Source organism: Phycodurus eques, chromosome 1, assembly GCF_024500275.1.
Source record: "Phycodurus eques isolate BA_2022a chromosome 1, UOR_Pequ_1.1, whole genome shotgun sequence".
NCBI lineage: Eukaryota > Metazoa > Chordata > Actinopteri > Syngnathiformes > Syngnathidae > Phycodurus > Phycodurus eques.
Window position 1 is genome coordinate 6,773,526 of NC_084525.1, and position 26,452 is coordinate 6,799,977.

Genomic DNA, 26,452 nt, shown 5'->3' on the forward strand with positions numbered 1-26,452 from the left:
GGGGGTTCTGTTCCCCATTAACTGCGAAAAACGTATACGCTCACCTGCCTTGACTCACATATTATTATAAGTGGTATCCCATTCTAAATCCATAGGGTTTAATCTGATGTTGGTCAACATTTTGGAGCTATAACAGCTTCAACTCTTGCGGGAAGGCTTTCAACAAGGTTTAGGAGCGAGTTTTTTTTTGCCCATTCTCCCAGGAGCATATTTGTGATTGTGACTAGAAGGCCTGCCTCACTGTCCACTCAAAATCAACCCAAAGGTGTTCTATCGAGTTGAGGGGAGGACTCTGTCCAGGCCAGTCAAGTTCATCCATGTCTTTACGGACCTTGCTTTGTGCACCGCTGCACAGACATGTTGGAACAGGAAGGGATAATCCCCAAACTGTTTGACTGTCCAAAATCTCCTTTCCTTTCTCTGGCACTCAGGAGATAATATTTTGGACATTTCCAACTTTGTGGGAACAGTTTGGAAATGGCCCCTTCCTGTTACAACATGACTGTGCACCAGTGCACAAATCAAGGTTCATAAAGACACGGCGAGTTTGATGTGGATGAACTTGACTGGCCTCCACAACCCTGACCTCAACCCTTTAGAACAATTTTGGATGAATTAGAGTGTAGAATGAGAGCCAGACCTTCTCATCCAACAGCAGTGTGTCACCTCACGTGTGCTTCTGGAAAAATGGTCATTAATCCCCATAAACACACTTCTAAACCTCGTGGTAAGCCTTTCCAGAAGACTAAGATGTTACAATTGCAGAGGGTTTAAACCGTAAGGATTAAGAATGTAACGTCACTAAAATCCATATCTGAGTCAAGGTAGGTGTTTTTGGGCCACAAATTTGCGCCCGCAAGTCAAAACAATGAAAAGAAAATCTGATAAAACGACAGCTTGTAGCTCGAAAAACTCGTAAATCGGAGTCACTCGTATCTCAAGGCACCACCACACTGTATTATTACAGGTGTTTTAATATTGTAAATGCTCAGATGGCCATATTAGAGAACAGAGTGGGCAACTTCTAACGATATGGGCCATACTTTGCCCACTTGCTGCTTTCAAACCATTCATGATCAATTATTAATTTAAGCCACATTCTGTCTGTGGCATTTGTCATGATTAGATCTTGAATTTATACACCTAATTTACATTAGTGTGAAATCTAAATACTTCGTAACAATTACATTATCTGTGTTCTCCTGTATGTACTGTTCATGTCTTGGGGGTCGAATTGAGCAGTTTTAAAGTTACGATTAGCCATGTTTTAAAGCAAAGAATATTAGGACAAACCTTTGAACCAAAGTCCTCAGAACTGTGAGGCAGACGCTCTAAGCAGTCGCCCACCGTGCCGCCTGAAATGTACATGCTATGTTAAATATATTGACCACACAGTAACAAACAAGTCATTTTTAATCATCAGGACAGAAAATAATTAAAACATTAAATTTTTATCATTTCATAAAAGCTGGAAAAGCCATCTGACAGAGACACAAGAAGCAATATTTGATGTGGTTTAGTAAAATATCTTTTCGTCATCACAAAGGCACCCCTCTCCCCACCCAGTCTATAAAACAGTTACGTCCTCAACTTTATGCCAACACATGAGTTGAATATATTAAGTGGAACATAGAAGGCTTGCAGCTCATTATAAAACCAAGTCACTTAGGAAATATGTTATCAAAGTAGGAGAGTAAGTCAAGAGCAAGGATGCATCATCGTCATCGTCACTGTTAGTGCAGAAATGTAAGGCCAACGTTTAACTAGATTGAGTTTTGACAGTACACTTGAAATCCCAAACATGGTTCTCTTTTTATCACTAAAAGCAACTATGATGATGCTGTGAAACATCTAATTACAACTTTTTTTTTTTTTTTTTTTGGAGAGCAGGATTTCCAAACATGGCGACTCCTGCCATGTTTCAGCTTTCAGAGAGGACTCGGAATGTTGGCAGGGTCCACAAACAGACAGGTCTTCATGCCATGAAAGAAAAAAAATAAGGATTCATTTAGCCATTTGTGAGTCACACAGGAAAGCTTTTTATTAAAAAAAAAAAAAAAAAAAGATTATGTTCTCTGGGATGGCTGCTTAAAAGTTGGGCTCATAAGCTTAAATATCATGGCAAAATGTGTATCCCGTGTCCCATTCTTTAAAAAAACAAGTGATCAGGCAAAAAAATATATTTTACTCTTAATGGGATTCAAATTAAACTGACCACTTGAGATAAGAGTTAAATGTGTTCTGTGACCACACTCGTAACTCAAAACACTATCTCAAATCGTCTTTCACATTGAAATTAAAGCATTCCAGCCTCCTCTCAAAAAATGTTTTTGTAATGTTTTTTTTTTTACTAAGAAAAATTGCACTATTCTATTGTGCTGTAGAAAAATACAAATACATCATGATCAAATCAAATGTAAACATTTGTAAAGTTACTGCCAAATTTTCGGGGGACATTGTGCTCCTCCTACTGTGCATAACTCCGCACACTTATATTTTTGCATAGTTTAACGTTTAAGATCATCAAACAAATGTAAATATCAGAAAAATAACCCAAGTGAACTTAAAATGCTGTTTTTTTAAAAAAATGGTTTTTATTTATTAAGGAAAACAACTTTTCAAAGTTACCTGGGCTTGTGTGAAAAAGTAATTACCCCACTTGTTAAATCATGAATTAATTGTGGTTAATCACAATTTTTGGTTAATTTTCACTGATCACACCCAAGCTTGATTACCTCCAGACCTGTTCAATAAAGAAATCACTTAAACAGAATCGGTTTAGATATAAAAGCTGCAACAAAATGACACGATCCCTAGAAATTCCAAAACAGTCGAGAAATCAAGTAATTGACACTTTTCTATCTGAAAAGGGTTACAAAAGCCATTTCTAAAGCTTTAGGATTCCAGCGAACCATAGAGCGAGCCATTATACTCACATGGAGAAAACATGGAACAGTGGTGAACCTTCTTTGGAGTGGCCAGTCTACAAAGACTCTACCCAAAGAGAACAGCAATGACGCATCCAGGAGGCCACATAGGAAATCAGGACAACTTCTAAAGAACTGCAGGCCTCCCTTGCTTCAGTTAAAGTCAGTGTTCATGACACAACAATAAGGAAGAGACTGGGCAGAAATGGTATCCATGGCAGAGTTCCAAGGCAAAAACCACTGCTGACCAAAAAGAACAAAGGCTCTTCTTAATTTTGGGGAAGAAAAAAAAAATAATAATAATAATAATAATCTGAATGATTCCCAAAACATTTGGGAGAATATTATATAGACTGAGCTCAAAGCTAAACTCAACCACGAACTCCCTAAATACAAGCAGCACATCGACTGTCCTACCAAGGAAAATAATACTTTAGACCACTGCTACACTACGGTAAAAAACACATACCGTGCTATACCTCGTGCAGCCCTGGGCTCGTCTGATCACTGCTTAATTCACTTAATACCGACGTACAAGCAAGAACTTAAATGTGCGAAGCCTACAGTGAAAACAGTCAAAAAGTGGACCAATGAAGCCAAGATGGAACTTCAAAGCTGTTTAGACTGCACAGACTGGAGTGTCTTTGAAAATTCAGCTGGCAGCCTGGATGAATGTCACACACTGGCACTGACACTGTCACATCCTATATCAGTTTCTGTGAAGAGGTTTGTGTACCAACAAAATCATTTCGGACATTCAACAACAACAAGCCGTGGTTCACTGCTAAACTTAAGCAGCTTCGCCAAGCTAAGGAAGATGCATATCAGAGCGGGGACAGGGCCCTGTATAATCGAGCTAGAAACCAGCTTACTAAAGAAATTAACATTGCAAAGAGGATCTATGCAGCAAAGTTGGAAAAACAGTTTAGCGCGAACGACTCGAAATCAGTCTGGCGTGCATTCCAATCGCTGACTAATTACAAGCGACGATCCCCCCAAGCTGAGAACAATAGCACACTAGCCGACGACTTGAATACCTTCTATTGCAGATTTGAAAAGGACAGTTTCACTCCACACACCCACCCGGCCGCACCCGCGACCACAACCACACCTCTGACTTCTGCGTTAACCATCCATGAACAGGATGTGAGACGCATCTTCAAACAACAGAAAATTAACAAAGCGGCAGGACCGGACCATGTGTCCCCATCCTGCCTCAAAGTCTGCGCGGACCAGCTCGCTCCAGTCTTCGCTCAGATCTTCAACAGATCTTTGGAAATGTGCGAAGTTCCATCCTGTTTCAAACGCTCCACCATCATTCCAGTCCCCAAGAAACCTGCAATCTCTGGTCTGAATGACTACAGGCCTGTCGCTTTGACATCTGTGGTCATGAAGTCCTTTGAACGTCTCGTGCTGGACCACCTCAAGAGTGTCACAGGTCCCCTGCTGGACCCCCTGCAGTTTGCCTACCAAGCGAACAGGTCTGCGGATGATGCAGTCAACATGGGACTGCACTTCATCCTAGAACACCTCGACAGTGCAGGGACCTACGCGAGGATCCTGTTCGTGGACTTCAGCTCAGCGTTCAACACCATCATCCCTGAACTCCTTTCAACCAAGCTTCTCCAGCTCAGCGTCTCACTTGCCATCTGCCAGTGGATTTACAGCTTTCTGACGGGCAGGACACAGCAGGTCAGGCTGGGGGAGGCCACCTCATCCACACGCAGCATCAGCACTGGGGCGCCCCAAGGTTGTGTCCTCTCTCCGCTGCTCTTCTCTCTCTACACGAACGACTGCACCTCAGCGAACCCGACTGTCAAGCTCCTGAAGTTTGCAGATGACACCACTGTCATCGGCCTCATCAAGGACGGTGACGAGTCTGCATATCGACAGGAAGCGGAGCGGCTGGAGCTGTGGTGCGGCCGACACAACATGGAGCTGAACACGCTCAAGACGGTAGAGATGATCGTGGACTTCAGGAGGCATCCTTCGCCACAGCTGCCCCTCACGTTGTCCAGCTGCCTTGTGTCAACCGTCGAGACCTTCAAGTTCCTGGGAATTACAATCTCTCAGGACCTGAAGTGGGCGACCAAAATCAACTCCGTCCTCAAAAAGGCCCAGCAGAGGACGTACTTCCTGCGGCTTCTGAGAAAGCACGGCCTGCCACCGGAGCTGCTGAGACAGTTCTACATAGCGGTCATCGAATCGGTCCTGTGTTCTTCCATCACAGTCTGGTTTGCTGCTGCTACAAAAAAGGACAAACTCCGACTGCAACGGACAATCAAAACTGCTGAAAGGATTGTCTGTACCCCCCTACCCACCATTGAGGACTTGCACGCTGCCAGAACTAAGACAAGGGCGTGCAAAATCCTCTCGGACCGTCTGCACCCCGGTCACCGGCTCTTCCAGCTCCTTCCCTCAGGTCGGCGCTACTAATCAACGCAAACTAGAACTAGCAGACATTTCAACAGCTTCTTCCCTCTTGCGATCAACTTCTTAAACACCTAACCTATAATTCCATTACAACAAGCAGGAATTTTTTTTACTTTGAGTTCGTTGTCACATTTCTGTGGGGCCAATTACTTATTACTCGTGCACTCACTGTAGTTGTCTCGCCATGCTGCACTATTTGCATATACTGGCCACTCATGCCAGAGTAGCATCTGCTCCATTTGCACACTGATTGAGGAGTATCTGTAACATTTGCACAACCGACATTGTCCCAGATGATCGCACTACTCGTCACTTTAAACCGCATACACTCCTTGAAGTCTCGGCGCCCTTTGCACAATGGTCATTGCACCGGACTATTGCAATATTAGTCATTCGAACTGCTCTAAGTGCTAGAGGACTCTGCATCTTTTTGCACAATTGTTTTTGTCAATGTCTTTATGTCTCCAAAGTGTTCTGTAAATTGACTGTCTGTTGTACTAGAGCGGCTCCAACTACCGGAGACAAATTCCTTGTGTGTTTTGGACACACTTGGCAAATAAAGATGATTCTGATTCTGATTCTGATGAAAGTTTAGTTTTTGGGAAGGCGTGTCTCGTTACATCTAGCGTAAATGTAGCACAGCATTTCAGAAAAAGAACATCATACCACCTGTCGAACTTGCTGGTGGACAACTTGCTGTGATTGATGGAACCATGCTCTTTAACAAAAACTCCTGAAGGACAATGTTCAGCCATCATTTTGTGACCTCAGGCTGAGGCACACTTAAGGAGTGGGCCAAAATATCTCCACAGAGATGTGAAAGACTCATTGCCAGTTATAGAAAACACTTGATTTCAGTTGTTGTTGCTGAGGATGGCCCAACCAGTTATTAGGTTTAGGGGGCCATTAGTTTTTCCACACTGGGCCAGATAACTTTGAATATTTCCATTTATTTGATGACCATCTTAAACATTCAAATGGAAAAACTATGCAAAAATAAGAATTTGAGAAGGGGACCAATACTTTTTCATGGCACTGTACAGTAGAATAAACAGCTGACCAGTGACCACTGTGCATGGGAGTGTCGAGTTAAAAGACAGTGCTCACTGCTCAGTGGATGCTTGCACTTGCTTGGAATAAATGTTATATCAAAAGCCACTCACCTGGCCTGGAGCCCAGATTTGTGTGTGTGTGTGTGTATGTGTGTCTGTGTGGTGGTTTTTAGAGTAGTGTGCAGCCCTTCTTCTTTTTTGGCTTCCTTTCCATCGGTGTTTTTCTGTTGATTTGTCGCACCAGATCATAGAAAATCTACAGGCATAAAAAGTTAAGTGAGCAGGAAATCTATCTGTTGGGACTAAAGTCACCTACAGAACATCTCTTGGGCCATTATCACAATGCAGGCAAACTTACTTCATTCACATTGATCTTTGATTTCGCCGACGTCTCTAAAAAGGCGCAATTACTCCACTGACGGGCCAAGTTCTGACCCTGCTCCTTGCCCACCACACGCTCGTCCTCCAGGTCACACTTATTTCCCACCAGGATCATGGGGACCTGCTTAACCAATGGCAAAGTTGCTTTTAGTGTCATTTGTGATTTCAAAAGTAAAAAAGATATAATTAGAGCTCCACAGACACACACAACCATTAATTAGTAAAACAATGCCAGCATGTCGTCAATCCTCTCACTGTATCCACACATGTACACACACAATGAGATGCAGCTGACATTTGCAACCCAGCACAAACTATGTCGCCCCATCTGCCTCTCTGTGCTCCCAAAATACAGTGTCAACTAATGAGGGGCTTATCGGCCTTACAAGTAATATACATATTTTCTTATGTGAAAACAAAAACTGAGAAAACATGGTTTTGAGTCAAACACATTGTATCCCAACGCACACAGTCCAATTGGTTATCATGCTGCATACGGAGGCCTACAATTCGGGCTGAGCGGTAAATCGATTTGATTGCATAGGACAGTTTTTTTGAAAATAAATTTTCACTTAGCAGCTTCTGTAGTTCAAAGTGTGTCTTTGCTGATGTGTGCTGCTTGCACTAAAAACATGGCTGTGAACAGAGAGGAGCTAGTTTACAGGAGCACAGACAGCATTGCCAGGTTAGAGACTTCTCAACAAGTGGAGTTTCACCTGTAGATGAATATTCAATCCATTTTGTGCAACGTTACAGAAATATGGAAGAGCCAAACAATGCTGATTGGTGGCTCATTTTACTATGTTAAATTGTTGAACATTTAAAATGTTAATCTGTAAAGGGTGATGTTTACATATTCTGTAGGTTTTTTAAGAAGGAACATTTTTCCACAAGGAAGCACAGTTGATTGCGGTTGCTAAAAGTAATAATGGGGGAACTTCCAAATTTGAAAGCTTGTTTGGTATCAGTAGAAATAAAGCAAATCCCACAAGGGGAAAACAAAAAATAATAATACTGGTTTTGATTAATGTCAGTTATTTGCTTTTAATAGAAGCATGGGGGGATAACTATTCAAATTGGTAATACACAAAGATTTTATTTTAAAGCCACATTTCCAAGCCTATATTTACAATACACAGAAGTACAGTTATCGTTACTGATACTGGTATCTGTACATCTCTAGTTATTACTGTTTGTTTTTATACAGTACAATACTATCCAGTGCAAATTTTCTTACATTTTTTTTCGGGGCTGGAATGGACTCATGGCATTTCCATTATTTTCAATGGGGAAAGTTGATTAGAGATACAAGTGGTATGACTGACATGAATAAATTTAACTTGTTAAAGTACCACTGTAACCGTAATTTGTTGTTTAGATTACACATTTTCTTCTTTTAAAAATGGGGGGGAGAGACAACAATCAAAAATCGACAGAGCGAATTATACATGGGTATAAGGAAAATAAAAACTAGACTTTACACCGATCTGATCGGTATCGGTCGGTAATTAGCATTTTATGCTGATCGGCCGATCGGCTTTCATGTCATAATTCACCGATCCAATCAATGGGGTCATTGATCGGCTCCGCAAAAGACATTTACTCCACGTCACTGTCGAGTATGAATCCAAAAGCTAGTTTATTTTTAGCCTTGTCACGTGTCTTGTGGCGTAGTACGGTAACTATCTGACGGCCAACAAAGTTTTTTTCAATCTTGTCAGTGAAAAAACACGTCGCCGGTGTGGGACTATTTTGCGGTGTCTCAGACAAACAACACACAAGTTATTTGCAGTCTGTGCACAACCGAAGTACATCGTGGGGAAACATCATCTAAATGCTTCAACACAACAAATTTGATCAGGCACCTGAAGTATGGACACAAGGAGGAGTATGCAGCATGGAACGCGTTGTTGGAGAAGGGAGAGAGAGAGGGGGGAAAAAAAAAAAAAAAAAAAGGGAAACGTCAAACGGACGCAAACTCATTAACTTTATTTGTTAAAGTAATTTTATTGCATCATCATTATCCGAGGTTGAGTCGCGGGGACAGCAGCCTCAGCAGGGAAGCCCAGTTTCCCTCTCCCCAGCCACTTCCTCCAGCTCTTCCGAGGGGATCCCGAGGCATTCCTAGGCCAGCCGAGAGACATAGTCTCTCCAGCGTGTCCTGGGTCGTCCTCGGGGTGTTTAATTGCAATAAAGTAATTTAATTACAGTAAGTTAGCGCCCATTATTTGTCATGTTATGATGTTGATTGGACTTAACTTACAGTGGGTACGGAAAGTATTCAGACCCCCTTAAATTTTTCCCTCTTTGTTATATTGCAGACATTTGCTAAAATATTTTAAGCTCCCCCCCCCCTCATTAATGTACACACAGCACCCCATATTGACAGAAAAAAAACAGAATTGTTGACATTTTTGCAGATTAAAAAAGAAAAAACTGAAAAATCACAGAGCCGTAAGTATTCAGACCGTTTGCTCAGTATTTAGTAGAAGCACCCTTTTGAGCTAATACAGCCATGAGTCAAAGAGTGAAAAATTTCAGGGGGTTTGAAAACTTTCCGTACCTACTGTATGTCAGTGGCCAATCATTGAATGCCCCCTAGAGGTCATTGTTGGTTTAACTTTTGTCTAAAATGCTCGAGAATAATTTTGATAACACTCAGTATACAGTACAAAAGTATATACAATAAATGAACACGTATGTTGTGGAGGCGGCACGGTGGCCGACTGGTTAGAGCGTCAGCCCTACAGTTCTGAGGACCCGGGTTCAATCCCCGGCCCCGCCTGTGTGGAGTTTGCATGTTCTCCCCGTGCCTGCGTGGGTTTTCTCCGGGCACTCCGGTTTCCTCCCACATCCCAAAAACATGCATTAATTGGGGACTCTAAATTGCCCGTAGGCATGACTGTGAGTGCGAATGGTTGTTTGTTTCTATGTGCCCTGCGATTGGCTGGCAACCAGTTCAGCGTGTACCCCGCCTCCTGCCCGATGACAGCTGGGATAGGCTCCAGCACGCCCGCGACCCTAGTGAGAAGCGGCTCAGAAAATGGATGTATGTTGTGGACAAGCTAGTTTAGCCTGCTATTCGTGGGGGATGACCTTTTATATAGTAGTACTGTACCACTGGAGGCAGCATTGATACATATTAAGTACGAATGGATGCATCAAACTCACATCCTCCGTGTCCTTCACTCGCAGGATTTGCTCCCGGAGGTCCTGCAGATCATTAAATGTTGACTGTGCTGTGATGGAGTAGACCAGAGCGAAACCCTGGCCGTTCTTCATGTAAAGGTCCCTCATGGCTGTGAACTGCTCCTACAGAGCACAACAACGACAAACACACATCAGTCCACTTGTTTGATTTGACTTCGGTCGCATGGACCTTCTGGCTGCACTTACTGTTCCAGCAGTGTCCAAGATCTCTAGCATGCATTGCTGCCCATCGACTTCCACTTGCTGCAGGAAAAAAACAAAAGTCTTCGGTAAACGGAGAAGAAATTTTGTTTTGGCAATCCTTTAATGTCAACACATGCATTGACGTTTTAAAACCCGTATAGCAGAAAGCTAAAAAAACATCTAACTTTATCACATTCTGAAGCATTCTTTTCTCAGTGTAAGGACATACTGTTTCTGTCAGGTGGAATCCTTATATCTCCAAAATCACTACTTTTCAGGGGGATAAAAACAAAACGCCATCTTGCTTGAGATTCAAAAGTCTAAACCAAAAAAAAAAAAGATGAGCTGAATAGAGTGTAGTAGTGAAAGGCTTCCTTCTCCGACAGCTATAACAGCTATCAATTTTCAACAAAACAGACCTACTAAAATGCATATATATGCTATTTTTACTTGTTTTTGTCTTTTTAAAAATAAATAAAAAATAATAAAAATAAATAAATAAATAAAGACCATTCGTGAGGCGACAATGCCACCAGGCTCTCGCAAAGTTAAGGAGTTATAAGACACTTCTCAGACTGTTTAAGTTTTCAAGAGTTAGTTTAGGTCAAGCTATTTTCAACACTTCAATTGGTTAATAATTAAACAAATAAATAAATTAAACTATGGGTCAGGACTGACCCATAGTTTTGTAAAAAATATATGAAATTGACTGTTTGGACATATACAAGCTTTCCGCCCGACAGCAACGATATAAGACAAAGTTAAAAAAAAGTGTTTATATTTATATAAAAAAAAAACAAAAAAAACAACAAAAAAAATTCAAATCAAAGAGACAAAAGACATTTTGAATGACAAGCCCAAAAAGCTGATATTGGCCTTGACTTGTACAGCAATATCACAAATTATATATAACAAGTAATACTTGTTTAAGACATTACAGTACATCCTGAGCTTACCTTTCTGTAGGAGTCCTCTATTGTAGGGTCGTACTTTTCCACAAAAATTCCTTGCACAAACTGGACTGTCTAAAGTGGATGAATAAAGGTAGGTCATGATTGCATGATGACAAAAACATGTAAAACTCAGCATCACAGTCAAAGATCTCTGTCCTGCCTTATCGATGTGGTGTCCCTTTTGACTCAAGGTTAAGTTACCAAAGACTGTTCCCTGCAGTATAAATAGCACCACACTGGCCACTTACAACTAACTAGGAATGAGGAATGTGAGGAAATGTGGTGGCTTTTTCTTAAAGGTTGTTGTAGTGACAGGTAAGTGAAGACTAATGACGTTTAACTTTTTTTTTTCTTCCAGATATAAAGTTCCAAGTTTTTGTTAAACAAAATGAGAACCACCACAGAACTCAAGAAAGAACTCAGCAAAGTGCAAAAAAAAAAAAACCTTCCAAACAACAGGCTCTTCTCCTCGCCATCTTTCATAGGCCACCACTTTTACCTCAACTGCCAGTACTCCATGTTAACATGGATATTTGAATACAACAGCTGTCAATGGCAGTGATTAAAAGTGACATTTAATGTTCATTTATTCATTTTGTTAGTCATTTATATTTATTTCTCATTGTTTTATGCATGGCGGCCGACTGGTTAGAGCGTCAGCCTCACAGTTCTGAGGACCGGAGTTCAATCCCCGGGCCCGACTGTGTGGAGTTTGCATGTTGTCCCCGTGCCTGCGGTGGTTTTCTCCGGGCACTGCGGTTTCCTCCCACATCCCAAAAACATATATGAATTGGAGACTCTAAATTGCCCGTAGGTGTGAATGTGAGTGTGAATGGTTGTTTGTTTGTATATGCCCTGCCATTGGCTGGCAACCAGTTCAGGGTGTACCCCGCCTCCTGCCCGATGATAGCTGGGATAGGCTCCAGCACGCCCGCGACCCGAGTGAGGAGAAGCGGCTCAGAAAATGGATGGCTGGATGTTTTATGCATGTTGTTTCATTTTCTATAGCAGTGGTTCTCAAACTGACATTTGTACTGTAAATAATAATTATATAATATTGCTCCTTGATTAAACAAAAATAGGTAGTACCCAGACATGCAAGCGCCAAAGGCATGAAAAAAGTGAACAAAAAAACCCAAAAAATAAACGTTTGTCTGGGAGTAACCCCCGGGCTTCCACAGAGAAGCTTTTAGATTTTTAAATAAATTAAGCAAACTGGAAGACTCTGAAGTGTACAATAAAGCAAAATAAAAAAGATTTATTCATGCAGAAAAACATTTATTCATGGAAGTCTTTGTAATTGTGAAAATAAAAATATGGTTATTTCAAACTCAAAACCCATACGTATTCTATTTGTGCACAAAATGCATCACGTATCAGTTGCACACAAAATAACTGTTCAAAGAACGAAACCAACAAAACATTAATTTCACACAAAAAACAAAATTCTATGAAAATTGACTGTAAATGAATGTGAATTTTGTTGTTGCCTTTCACCTTGGCAAGTGCCACTCTCATATTTTCACAACAAATTCATTTTTATGTCTACAATCTTCTTTGTTTTTATGTCTAAAAGCAGGGGTGCCCAAACGTTTTGGCTCAGGGGCCACATTGACGTAAAAAAATTTGTCATGCGGGCCAGCATTAATTTTACATGCCACCGACGAGGGGAATGCTTTTATGTAATTATTTTAATTTTACTTTGTTTTACTATGCTGTCTGCTGCTAGGTAGATCTGATAACTGCCTGACCTGGATAAATGAAGGTTAACATAAAAATTAATTAAATGCAAAATAAAGTATTTTTATGGAATTTGACTCAAACTCAAACTTTATACATCAGAATCAACAAACATGTTTGCATTAATGTGAAGGGTGATACTGAGATCTCGACTGCAGTAAATGGGGCAGGTCTGACTCAAAAGCAATGGTTTTGATGCACAAGATGTCACGCAGGTGGGAGTCACTTAGTCTTGTCCTCACGCGGTTCTTATTCATGTTCATGACTGAGAATGTCTTCTTGCACAAGTATGACGAGCCAAACAAGCACAACATTTTCTTAGCAAATGTACGAATCTCTTGGAACCTGTCTTTATCCAGCTGCTGGTAAAAGTTGACAAGAGGGAGTTATTGGTACCGGCTGCGACACTCTGTGCCACACTGCAGCTCAATGAGCTCCAACTGCAGGTGGGCTGGAACGTCACTGAGATCCACGGAAACGGGAGAAGAAAAAAGCGTGATCTCCTTTTCAATAGTTGCAAAATCCCTGAAACGTTGTTGAAACTCCTCAGTCAGAGATGAGATGTTTGCGGCATACCTCCTCATTTGCGCACTAATATTGTGCGCTGGAAAACACGTCATTATTTCTTGCAGAGATTGGAAATGTGTGGTATTGGGCTACGTTTGTGACAGGTGGGTTTGGAAAAGTAGCAGCTTGGTCCGAAAGGCTTTAATATGTGAATACAGTTGGCTTATCAATGCATTTTGCCCCTGAAGGCTCGTGTTCAGGGCGTTCAGATGTCGGGTTATGTCAACTAAAAATCCAAAATCAGACAACCAAACAGGATCGGTTAGTTCTGGCATCGGTTGTCCCTTTTTTGCCAAGAATTGTCCAATTTCCTCTTTGAGTGAGTAGAAACGTTGCAGTGCAGACCCCCGACTGAGCCATCTTACATCGGTGTGATACACAACATCTCCGTATTCAGCGTGGATATCCAGTAGAACTTGTTGAAACTGGCGGTGGCACAGGGCTTTGGAGCGAATATAATTAATAGCCTTTATCACCGGTTTCATAACGTGATCATATTTCAGATGTTTGGCACATCGAACTTGTTGGTGAATAATACAATGGAGTTTTATAGCTTTACCTCCTTCTTCGCTTACTTTGTTACACACGAGGGTTGATAATCCACTGTGCTCGCCAACCATGGCAGGTGCGCCATCCGTAATAATCCCCGTGATTTTATTCCACTGTAATTTTATGTCATCTACGGCGGAACAAACAGAAGCAAATAAATATTTCCCTCTTGTTTGGACCTTAAGGCTCTGGAGGTCAAGTAGCTCTTCACGCACGTTCATTTCACTGTCCGCTCCTCTCAAAAAAAATCAGTAACTGAGCGGCGTCTGATGCATCCGTGCTTTCGTCACAGGCTAACGAAAAAAACTAAAACTCCACTTCTTTTGCGTCCAACTGTTTCTTAATATCAGAAGAAACTTCTTCACTCCTTCGTGACACAGTGCTACGAGCCAGGCAAACATTGGCGAACTGTTGCTTTTTCTCAGGACAAATGTTCTCCACCATTTTCATCACACAGTCTTTAATAAATTCACCTTCAGTAAAAGGTTTGCAGTGCTTGGCAATCAGCGTTGCCACCTCATAGCTTGCCTTTGTTGCATTTTCATTCGACTCATTGGCTCTTGTGAAAAAGTGTTGCTGTGCCGTTAAACCAGCTTCCAGTTGCTTAAATTTTTCACTGCGTTCGTTCCCAGTTAGCTTGTCATAATTAGCATGTTTCGTCTGGTAGTGCCTCTTTATATTGAACTCCTTGAACACAGCCACAGTCTCTTGGCAAATTAGGCAGATGCCGTTGTTTCTAAATTCAGTGAAAAAATATTCAGACTTCCATTTGCCCTGGAAACGGCGGCCCTCGCTATCAACTTTCCTTTTCTTACTTCCAGTTGCCATTTTAGAAACGGGCAAAAAACAGATCATGCGCAAAACGGCCCCGCGACAGTTCGGCCACAAGTTTACTGCCATCCTGTGGTGAAATATAAAATTGCGCGTGTATTTTGTACTGCCGGGCCACATATTGATTTTATGACAGCGGCTTCGGGCCAGTGGAAATATGAACACGGGCCGCATTTGGCCCGGGAGCCGGACTTCGGGCATGTCTGCGCTAAAAGGATTGCTCGCCAAGACACATCCGGTGCTAGCTTGCCCATATTTGGAAAGGGTTGTAGTAGCATAGATGCTTTTCTTGCTTGTTGATCTATTGCTGTCATACATCGGAACAATAGGTAGATACGACACACCCCTAATAGCTATGTGCTTACTGCAAGACTAAGCTAGTAGGGGCAGTATGTCCATGCTTGTTGTTAACTTGTTAGTACAAATTTTTGATTGATCACCTTTTGTCATGTTTGACATACAATACTGTATAGCTTTATATTGTGTTCAAAGTATGCAAACCTTTTGCTGGAATAGAGACTTTAGTCAAAGCTGGAACCAATTATTTATGTTTAAATTTTTTTTATATAGGAAAGTTACGTTCTATTGACAAATTTTGCAATTTACAAACCCCCTTCAAGAACCAATTGAGTTTGTAAATAAAAATTCACTATATAATAGAAATAAAGGAAATAATATAATAATTAGGATGGGAATCCTAATAATTATATATATATATATATATATATATATATATATATATATAATTATAACGGCGGACGACTGGTTAAAGCGTCAGCCTCACAGTTCTGAGGTGCGGGGTTCCATCCACGGCCCCGCCTGTGTGGAGTTTGCATGTTCTCCCCGTGCCTGCGAGGGTTTTCTCCGGGCACTCCGGTTTCCTCCCACATCCCAAAAACATGCATGAATTGGAGACTCTAAATTGCCCGTAGGTGTGACTGTGAGGACAAATGGTTGTTTGTTTGTATGTATGTGCCTTGCGATTGCCTGGCAACCAGTTCAGGGTGTACCCCGCCTCCTGCCCGATGATAGCTGGGATAGGCTCCAGCACGCCCGCGACCCTAGTGAGGAGAAGCGGCTCAGAAAATGGATGGATGGATATAATTATAACAAGAATCTGTGGGAACCATTCCCAAAGTTAATGATACCTTGGAATCGTGAGCTGGATTTTCTAGCGATTCAATTCTACTTGAATTGATGACATCATTAAGCGTTTTAGTTAGCGTGCGTATCACATGGATTGGCTGGGATTCGCACAACCACTAGTCTCAAGTGGGCCTCCAGTGGTATTAATACCTATGCTACATCACACTAACTACTCTGCGAAAGGGTGCCTGATTGCTACCAAGAACAGCTGTAAACACACGACTAAAAACAACACTAATTTAACTATAAATGACACCACTTTAACTATTAAAGCCTCTCTGTCCAAAGTAACAAAAAGATACATTTTAACGCAGTCAAAAAAATTATACAGTAATTTTAACTACAGCAATGCACTCTGGGAAAGAGCGCAAGCAAATTTTACGGGTGTTACGTTAAAATACACACTGCCAGAAACTGCGACCGGAAGTTTCCCTTGGCCTCTTAGGGCAGTATGGTGCGATGCATGCATGGAGCTACACATTTATATTTCCATTTTCCATACCGCTTATCCTCACTGGGGTCACGGGCGTGCTGGCGCCTATCTCAGCTAACTGTGGGCGAGAGGCGGGGTACACCCTGAACTGGTCGCCACCCAATTGCAGGACACACAAAACAATCATGCAGACACACATTGACACCTACGGGCAATTTAGAGTCTTCAATTACCTTTTAAAAAGAGTAGAAGAATGTCTAGAGAGAACTTCTACAGATTAGGAAGAATATATGCCTGTGAGTATTGTTATAGTACCCGTCTGTGTATGTTACTACGGCGTTTGTGTGTGACTTTTTGTTATTTGAAGGTAAATCCTACCCGTGAATGCTAACTTTTGCTAGCCCGTCCATAGGGTTTTCCTTTGAGTGTTAGCATTAATATAGTGATCTAAAAAAAAAGATGCGTCTTGTATTTAAATATACAATGCGTTTTCGTTTTGTTGTCCATTTAGTTTTACAGGAAACTTATTTTATTATTATTTTTTTTATCAAACTACAAATTTGAGAATCAATAAGGAATCAAATCGTTAAGCATTATTGAAAATGGAATCAGAATCGTAAAAATCTATTATATGATAATAGGAAGAATACATAACTAGAAAAGGATATTTCACATTCACTCTAGTTTGAAAATGCAACTAAAATGCCACTATGCTTTATTATTCAAAAAGATTCCTAGGGCTCTCTAATTCCTTGTTCTTTTAGAAACATTTGTTCAAAAACAAGTCACAGTTTAGTTAAGTAGTCAAATAAGATAAATGTGGCACCATAAGTCCCTCACCAGTGCAGATTTTCCCACGCCTCCTGAACCCAGCACCACTAGCTTGTACTCGCGCATGGTGGGTAACTTCAGGAGACACCACGAGGGTCTGTGAAAGGACAGAGAGTCGGTCAGAGGGTGCATGCATCATGTTCAGATGCACGAAACAAACTTAAGGTTCACACAAAGCAAACTTGCCCTGTACAAATCAAAATAAAACTTGTTTTAATGCTAGTTCCCCAAAAAGGGGCCGTTTTTTTGCAGCTACAAAAGACATTTCCCCAAAAGCAGCATCTGGCCAAAGCAAATGGTCCTGTCAGTGGAGCACGTGCGGCAATGAACATGACCGCTTGCATCTGCTGCTTTTAATCTCATTCTTGGACAACAAAATGAATTCTTTCACACCCATTGCCATGGGATTTGCGTCATTATGGTCAATAGGGTGTTGCCTCTTAAAAAGAAAACGTTGGAAAGAAGTTAATGGAAACTTCAGAATAGCTTCTCCAAATGAACAAGGTCTTGTTGAAAAGTGTGACACTGTGGGGTAAACAGCAAGATAGCAGTACAAAAGCAAGAGTCAATGGCAGTCAGCAGGAGTCACAAAGAACATTACAAAATGGAGGGCACAGTCAACTCTGTCAACTTGACAATGGGAAGACAACAACCTTTTTTTCTAATAGTGACATGATGCAACAACAAAGACTAACAATAATCATCTGCTACAAAACTCAAGTGTATTAGGGGAAAACTGTTGCCGCGACTTTTGGCCTGTCCCATCAGAGGTCACCATAGAGAGTCACCCACATGACGTGTTTTTGGCACAGTTTTTTTGCCGCATGCCCTTCCTGACATAACCCACGCATGTTTTTATCTGGGCTTGGGACCAATGGCTGGGCATTGGGACACTGACCTTAAATTGACCACAAGCTGTCTACATGAAAGGCAGCAGCATGGGAATTTTTGGCTCCCAAGTTGCTCCTCATTTAAATCTTTTTTTTTTTTTTTGCATCAATTGATTTTTTTAACAAATAATGTGTAAAACGAATAACTAATTTAAACGCTACATTATATCGAATATGCATAGGCCTGTAGTGATAATTCTTTAAAGACGATACATTTTCCAAAAGGCGGCACGGTGCACGACTGGTTAGCACATCTGCGTGGGTTTTGTCTGGCCATTTCGGTTTCCTCCCACATCCCAAAAGCATGCATGGTAGGTTGATTGAAGACTCATTGCCTTGAATTGACCACAAGCAGTCTACATGAAAGGCAGCAGCATGGGAAGTTTTGGTCTTTTTAGGCTCCCAAGTTGCTCCTCATTTAAAATTTTTTTTTTTTTGCATCAATTGATTTTTTCCCCAAACAATGTGTAAAACGAATAACTCATTTAAACACTACATTATATCAAATATGACTGGTTAGCACATCTGCCTCACAGTTCTGAGGACCAGGGTTCAAATCCAGCCCCTCCTCTTTGTGTCTGCGTGGGTTTTCTCTGGGTACTCCAGTTTCCTCCCACATCCCAAAAACATGCATGGTAGGTTGATTGAAGACTCTAATTGCCCGTAGGTGTGAATGTGACCATTTCAGGGTGTATCCTGCCTCTCACCCGAAGTTAGCTGGGATAGGCTCCAGCACACCCGCGACCCTAAGCGGTACACAAAGTGGATGGATGGATATTTTCCAAAAACTATCACAATTAACGATAACATATTTTTTATTATGCCTCTGAAATCATGAAAAATCAGGCCAGTCCTTATTATTTTTAGACTTTATGCCGATCTGATCGGTATCGGCTTACATGTCATAATTCGCCGATCCGATCAATGACGTCATCGATCGGCTCTACACAACACATTTAACTCTGCGTCTTCGTGGCGTATGAATCCAAAAGCTAGTTTATTTTTAGTGGCGCAGTACTGTCACTATCTGCCGGCCAATAAAGTTTTTTCAATCTTGTTGGTGAAACAATACGTAATCGGTTTTGGGACTATTTTGCAGTGTCTCAGACAAACAACACGTAAGTTATTTGCAGTCTGTGCACACCTAAAGTTCATCGCGGGGAACGTCATCTAAATATTTCAACACAACAAATTTGATCGGGCACCTGAAGAATGTACACGAGGAGGAGCATTCCGCGTTCAAGCAACGCAGCGTGGGGGGGAATCCAAACGACCCAAACTCTGGACAACACCAGTCCATATCGCCGGGACAGTGAGAAAGTTAAAGTTAGCATGTCAATAACAGTATTTGTTAAAGTAATTTGATTACAGTAAGTTAGCACCCATTATTTCTGTCATGTTTGAATCTTGATTTGAACTAAAGTTATGTCAGTTGCCAATCCTTGAATGCCCCCTAGAGGTAATTGTTTTAACTTTGTCTAAAACGCTAGAGAATAAATTTGAAGATGACAGTACACAAATATATACTAAAAATGTACACCGGTATATACATGTCAATATGCCTCGAGTTGGCGACCGATTACCGTAATGCCTAGTATGAACAAAATTAGGGGCGGCTGGTTTGACTGCTACTTTACGAGTGGAGGCTGGCTTGACCGCAGTTGAAAATGGCACAGACGAAGAGACACGCTTACGAAACACAGTTTAAACTGCAAGCTATCAGTTACGTGGAGGAGCATGGGAATCGAGGAGCCGCGAGAGAATTCAAGATAAATGAATCCATGGTTCGCAAGTGGAGGAAGCAGGAAAACGAGCTTCGCCAAGTCAAGAAGACGAAGCTGAGTTTCCGCGGAAACAAGGCGAGGTGGCAGACCAACTCGAGCAATGGATTAATGAGCAAAAAACAGCCGGGAGAAAAGTCTCTACAGTCACCATTCGACTGAGTGCAATATATCTGAGCTTGACGAAGGAACTCCAACCGCTGGACATCGGTGTTAACAGGGCGTTCAAAGTGAAGTTGCGAGCGGCGTGGGAGCCTTGGAGTATAGTTATTTTATCTGTCTACATGTTGCTCCACCATTTGTGTTCAAATAGCCATTTCCTAAAGTGTTCTAACACCACCACATAATTGCCATTTCAGTGTGGCCCACATATATATTTGTGGCGGGCAGCCACAAATAAATTTCTAATCGAGATCTGACTATGTGAAAAATGTTTTTAATTTGTTTTGCCATATTGCACAGCCCCACTTGCACTGTTGTTCAAGCTTTCGTAAAAGCCGGCATCATTTCTGAGGAGCGGCACGGCAACGAGACTGACTCAGACAGTGACGAGAGGGAACTTAGCGTGTTTGATGGAGAACTCTCCCAGCTCTTCATTTCGGATACAGAACATGAGGACTTTGATGGATTTGTGGATGAGAATTGATCAAAAAAATAACGAGTGCATTGTTAAATACTTAAATAAAGTACAACCGAACTCAGTTTTGCTCCCGCTGCCTATTAAACAAAAATATTTTAGCGTGCATGCATGCTACCGTATGTTTTACCATGCATGCGCCCAATAATACGGTGCGCCTTATGTATGTGTTAAATACAGAAATAGACTCCGTAACTGAGACTGCGCCTTTTAATACGGTGCACCTTATGGTCGTGAAAATACGGTAGTTAACTTTACCGGTGTTTGTGTTCATTGGGGACTAACACCTACAACAACTCGGAGCGGTGGTGACGTTTTAAACAACTTCGCGGTGGTGTAGTTAGCTCCTTAGCTCGCAGTCTAGCTTGTTAACTCACAAGCTACCTCAGAGGCTCGCAGGCTAGCGAACACAAACAGTTCACTTTCCCTCAGTGCGTCTGTCGTGAATCCACGAGCTGCACATGGAGCAATGCTGTGGCGTATTGGACGGAGCTAACACTGGCAAGAGTGTACCGGTCAAAGTGTTCCCCCCACTAGCAGCTAATGACACAGCCGTCCAACTCTGTCGGCTCACTGTGTGATCGGCATGCTGACTCACCAAAACAATGACAATTTATCGAGTCCGGAAAAACTATCACGTCCATTTTATTAATCGACCAATAAGTTGATATAAAAATTATTGTGACAGGCCTATCGTGTACCTAACAAGACAATTGTCCAAATAATTTTAAACTTACTGTGACAATATGCTAGAAAGTTTGTTTCCAAATCCAAGTCATGGTATCTGCAAAGGTGGAATCAAGGCAACTGGAATGTTCTTATTTGTTGTGTTTTTTCTTGGCTTCCGAAAATGTTCAAATGAGTATAAGGCAACTACGCAATTAAGCTAACAATAGTACATGGTTTTCTAGAGGGACAGGGATTGTTGGTTGGTGTATAAGATTCCATTTATTTCTGCCTCATATTTTGAGTTTATTCTAGTAATATTCAGTATATATTCAGTAATATTCTAGTAACATTTCAGTGTGGCTCGAATCCTCTATTCTACCGGAAATAACCAGGCGGTAGGATATTAAAGACTGAAGGGTCACAAACTAATGTCACACCTTTAAATCAAGGAGCAATATTATATAATTATTATTTACAGTACAAATGTCAGTGAGTGAGTGAGAGCGAGATGCACACTTTAAACTCATTTCAGAGCCTCTTTGAACATATAATTCTGGGTCTTTGGGACCTTTGTCAAAAGTGGAGACAAACAATACAAAAAGGACTCTGTCACACACTCAGGCAGCATTTGCAATTCTAAGAGTGACGTTCGATGCGCCACCAGAGGCCCACACGGACAACTACACGTGCAGCGCCACAATAGGCCATTGTAATGACTCTACTCGGGGGGGGCACCATTACATGAGCTGAGAGTCCAAAAGAATGCTTTGGATTTAAAACGCAAACTAAACATGTTCATGCTGTACAAGTACAATATCAAGTGCTTCCTGACATCCACACAGAACACTCCCTTGTGCTTTCTATCAAACAGCGTAAATGTCATTCGCTCCATGCATCATGTATTTCAGGTACTGTATATTTGTTTTTGCTTTGTCTGTAAATTAGCCCTCACCATGATTCCCAAGAAAGTGAAAAATGCAAGTTTGATTGTGCTATTAAGAAATCCTGGAAAGTGGTGTCCACTGAGCTTTTTCCTCAGTCTCTGCTGCCACTATTACGCTGTTTTAAGTTAGACTACTAGACAGTTATCGCTAAATTTTTTTGTGTTTTCGTTCAGCTTTGTGTCACTGTGATGATGGACACATTTCTCTGCTTTATTGTGACACCCCCCCCCCCCCCCCCCCACTCACTCTCAATCCCCCCTCCCCCTTCTCTCACTTTCACCCCCCTTGTAGCAGGTGCTCTTGCTTCCTGTGCTGGAGGCATACAACACTGCTACTATCTTTGTTGTTCGCTATCCTAGTAGTAAGTGCCTGTACTTTCAATTACAATTAATTTTGTAGTATAGCTTTGAGATGTGAGTTTAATTCATTCCATGACCACGCTCATAAATTAACACTCATATCTCAAATTCCATTTCCCCATTGAAATGAATGGATGAGCCATGAATCTGTTCCAGCTCTGAATGGTGTATGCGTCTTGGCCACCTGGGGGCAGTATAAGACATCCATCCATCCATTTTCCAAGCCGCTTATCCTCACAAGGGTCGCGGGCGTGCTGGAGCCTATCCCAGCTATCTTCGGGGAGGAGGCGGGGTACACCCTGAACTGGTTGCCAGCCAATGACAGGGCACATAGAAACAAACAACCATTTGCACTCACATTCACACCTATGGGCAATTTAGAGTCTCAGTCACCTAGTGCTTGCTCATGTAGGACTCCTTCCGTTTATCTCTTTACAGTGTGTCCTCCATATGTAAAGTGCCTTGAGATAAGCTGTACTGTAAAGTGGTGTTCAACGAATACATGCGAAATGAATTGAAAGCGCGTGTGGTGTGACCAAAGTAACATACTGTGTAGACAGCAGCTGCAGATGTCAACTCCCTCTACATCTGGGAGATCCTTGTGTGCACAGAGGTCAGTGGCAGGTGCTGAGGGTCAGCAGGGGCCACAAAGCTTGAGATCAGCAGTGCCTCTTCATCAGAAAAGGGAACATTTATTAAAACTCAGCAATAATGAAAGGAGGGTTGTACAATCCACTGCTTTAAATAGTGTAAGAATCAACACACAGTTGAGAACCACCAGTCAAAATCATTTCTAACAGAGTAAAGTCTATTGGCCAACATCATGAAAGTAGAGAAACTAATATACAACTAAATGAGCGGAGTAGTAACAAACAAAATAGAAATGGGGTGTGGTGCTGGAATGAAGACGACAAACTTTTCCTGCCTCGCTGTTCTCGAAAAGGGTGTGGCTATTAGTTTCCCAAATTGGACCACCGCACAAAATGCCCAGGCGAAAAAAAGTCAAGCATGACCAAAAAAAAAAGAGACTTTAAACACCATCGTGAATCCACTCGCGAGTGAACTCGAGAAGTTATTAGCATTTTGTTAGCGACGAATAAAGAGCAGCGACACCGGATATTGCTACTGTGCACAAGGAAATTGAGAAATAAGCGGCGTGTTGACTAAAGTGGGATTCGCGGAGAAGTAACACAATTTATCTCATTTTTCACTCCAAATCGACGACTTTACTAAATCAACAGTTACGTCAACAGGACCGGAGATCACTCTGCGGTAGCTTCCAGTAAGTAAGCAACAAGCTGTACTTTGTATGACATTCGTGTGGCGTCAATGTGGATTTCTGTCTGAAATACGACAACAAACACAACACGGAAGCACTTGCCAAACACTATTTGCATCGTCAACCACAGTAGTTAATCATTAGCTTGGCGTTAGCAATCCCTCGAGGCTGAATGCTAAGATACTTCACCCACGAGAATAAGCTCCCCTGCGATGGAGGAGCCACGGCTCGTTTTTTTCTGTCCTACAGGAGACTTCAACTCTGTCGAACAAACTGCTAAAGTTGAACACCAGATAAGTGTAAAGCGAACCGCGAATTCTACACGGAAGCTTCGCATAAACACTCACCGTGTTCCGCTGTGCGTTTTGTGTGCCCTAAATCACACTCCGCGAGTGTGCGGAAGGGTCGAGAAGGCGGCCGTTGATTGGCTCATGATCAGCCAATGACAACGCTCCATTCTCAGGCATTTGTTTAAACAACTGTTTTTGTACAGTAAACGTCCGCTATATCGCGGTGCAGTTCTCGCGGTCCTGGTATTTCGCGTTTCTTTTTTTAACTGTTATGTAACTGTTACTCTATTCTTTATACTGTTTGTACAATATTTTTTGTCCATCCATTAAGCGTTCTCCCTGTCAATATATTATGTGAAATTTAAGTCCATCCATCCATCCATTTTCTGAGCTGCTTCTCCTCACTAGGGTCGCGGGCGTGCTGGAGCCAATCCCAGCTGTCATCGGGCAGGAGGCAGGGTACACCCTGAACTGGTTGCCAGCCAATCGCAGGGCACATAGGAACAAACAACCATTCGCACTCACAGTCATGCCTACGGGCAATTTAGAGTCTCCAATTAATGCATGTTTTTGGGATGTGGGAGGAAAACGGAGTGCCCGGAGAAAACCCACGCAGGCACAGGGAGAACATGCAAACTCCACACAGGCGGGGCCGGGGATTGAACCCGGGTCCTCAAAACTGTGAGGCTGACGCTCTAACCAGTCGGCCACCGTGCCGCCGAAATTTAAGTCATGTAATACAAATATGCCAAGGGTGTATTTAAATAGGCCGCAGGGGTGTCAAACTCATTTTTGTCACGGGCCACATTGCAGTCCACCTTCGGGTGCGGGGACGTGTCCTGACTGTTATTTGTGCCTATGCACCAAACAGCAGTTCAGAGTACACACCCTTTTTGGGGTCCTTAGAGGGGGTGCTGGAGAGTGCTCCCGCTGGGAACTCCATCGTTTTGCTGGGGGACTTCCATGCTGGGCAATGACAGTGAGACCTGGAAGGGCGTGATTGGGAGGAACGGCCCCCCCCCCGATCAGAACCCGAGTGGTGTTCTGTTATTAGACTTCTGTGCTCACCATGGATTGTCCATAACGAACACCATGTTCATAAGGGTGTCCACAGGTGCACTTGGCACCATGACACCCTAGGTTGCAGTTCGATGATCGACTTTGTGGTCGTGTCATCGGACTTGCGGCGACATGTCTTGGACACGGGGGTGAAGAGAGGGGCGGAGCTGTCAACTGATCACCACATGGTGGTGAGTTGGCTCCGATGGTGGGGGAAGATGCCGGTCCGACGGGGCAGGCCCAAACGTATTGTGAGGGTCTGCTGGAAACGTCTGGCAGAATCCCCTGTCAGAAGGCGTTTCAACTCCCACCTCCGGCAGAAGTTCACCCACGTCTCGGGGGACATTGAGTCCGAGTGGACCATGTTCCGCGCCTCTATTGCCCAGGCGGCCATCCGGAGCTGTGGCCATAAGGTAGTCGGTGCCTGTTGTGGCGGCAATCCCCGAACCCGTCGGTGGACACCAGCGGTGAGGGATGCCGTCAAGCTGAAGAAGTAGTCCTATCAAGCCTCTTTGGGTACCGGCTGGCCAAGCGGAATGCGGCTTTGGTGGTCGCTGAGGCAAAAACCGTGGGAGGAGTACGGTGAGGCCATGGAGAACGACTTCCAGGCGGCTTCAAGGAAATTCTGGTCGACCATCCGGCGTCTCAGGAGGGGGAAGCGGTGCACCATCAACACTTATAGTGGGGATGGGGCGCTGCTGACCTCGACTTGGGACGTTGTGAATCGGTGGGGAGAATACTTCGAAGACCACCTCAATTCCACCGCCTTCCCATGAGGAAGCAGAGTCTGTGGTATCTGAGGCGGGCTCATCTCTGGGGTTGAGGTCACCAAGGTGGTTAAAAAGCTTCTCGGTGGCAAGGCCCCAGGGGTGGATGAGATTCGCCCGGAGTTCCTAAAGGCTTTTCGTGGAACAGTGGACCAGCTCTTCACCCTCGGCAGGGTCCTCGAGGGTGCATGGGAGTTCGCCCAACCAGTCTATATGTGTTTTGTGGACTTGGAGAAGGCGTTCGACCTGTCCCTCGTGAAGTCCTGTGGGGGGTGCTTCGGGAGTATGGGGTACTGAACCACCTGATACGGACTGTAAACGATTACGAACGTTTACAGCCCGTACGATTACGAACGATTGGTTTTATGTAATGTATAACTTTTCTGGATATGCAAAGATTCAAATAAACTATTTACAACTGAAATAGTAACAACATTTCTCTCCGTAGCACTGTAGTGAATAATTTGTTTTTAAAAGCAAAAATGATTTCCTCTACCTTCTGCTCCGTGTCGAGGTCAAATTTGTGAACATGAATTGATTC

At 42.7% G+C, this 26,452-nt stretch overlaps 1 protein-coding gene across 4 annotated transcripts; it reads right to left on the bottom strand.

Annotated features, from left to right (window-relative positions):
* Positions 1-1,395: 1,395 nt before the first annotated feature.
* On the bottom strand, positions 1,396-24,190 carry LOC133401618 (ras-related protein Rap-1A). Of its 4 annotated transcripts, none has more exons than XM_061674828.1 (9): positions 24,143-24,190; positions 23,066-23,187; positions 17,246-17,333; positions 11,143-11,211; positions 10,190-10,246; positions 9,965-10,105; positions 6,771-6,914; positions 6,524-6,668; positions 1,396-1,973 (listed from the first exon to the last, which is right to left on the bottom strand). In XM_061674828.1, exons 3-8 carry the CDS (start codon positions 17,300-17,302, stop codon positions 6,582-6,584), a joined length of 555 nt encoding a protein of 184 aa, XP_061530812.1. In that variant the 5' UTR covers positions 17,303-17,333; positions 23,066-23,187; positions 24,143-24,190; the 3' UTR covers positions 1,396-1,973; positions 6,524-6,581. The 4 variants fall into 4 exon arrangements, with proteins under 4 accessions (XP_061530812.1, XP_061530804.1, XP_061530821.1 ...); XM_061674820.1 differs by lacking the exon at positions 24,143-24,190 and adding an exon at positions 23,989-24,136; XM_061674837.1 differs by lacking the exon at positions 23,066-23,187 and having other exon boundaries at positions 24,143-24,161.
* Between the last annotated feature and the right edge of the window lie 2,262 nt (positions 24,191-26,452).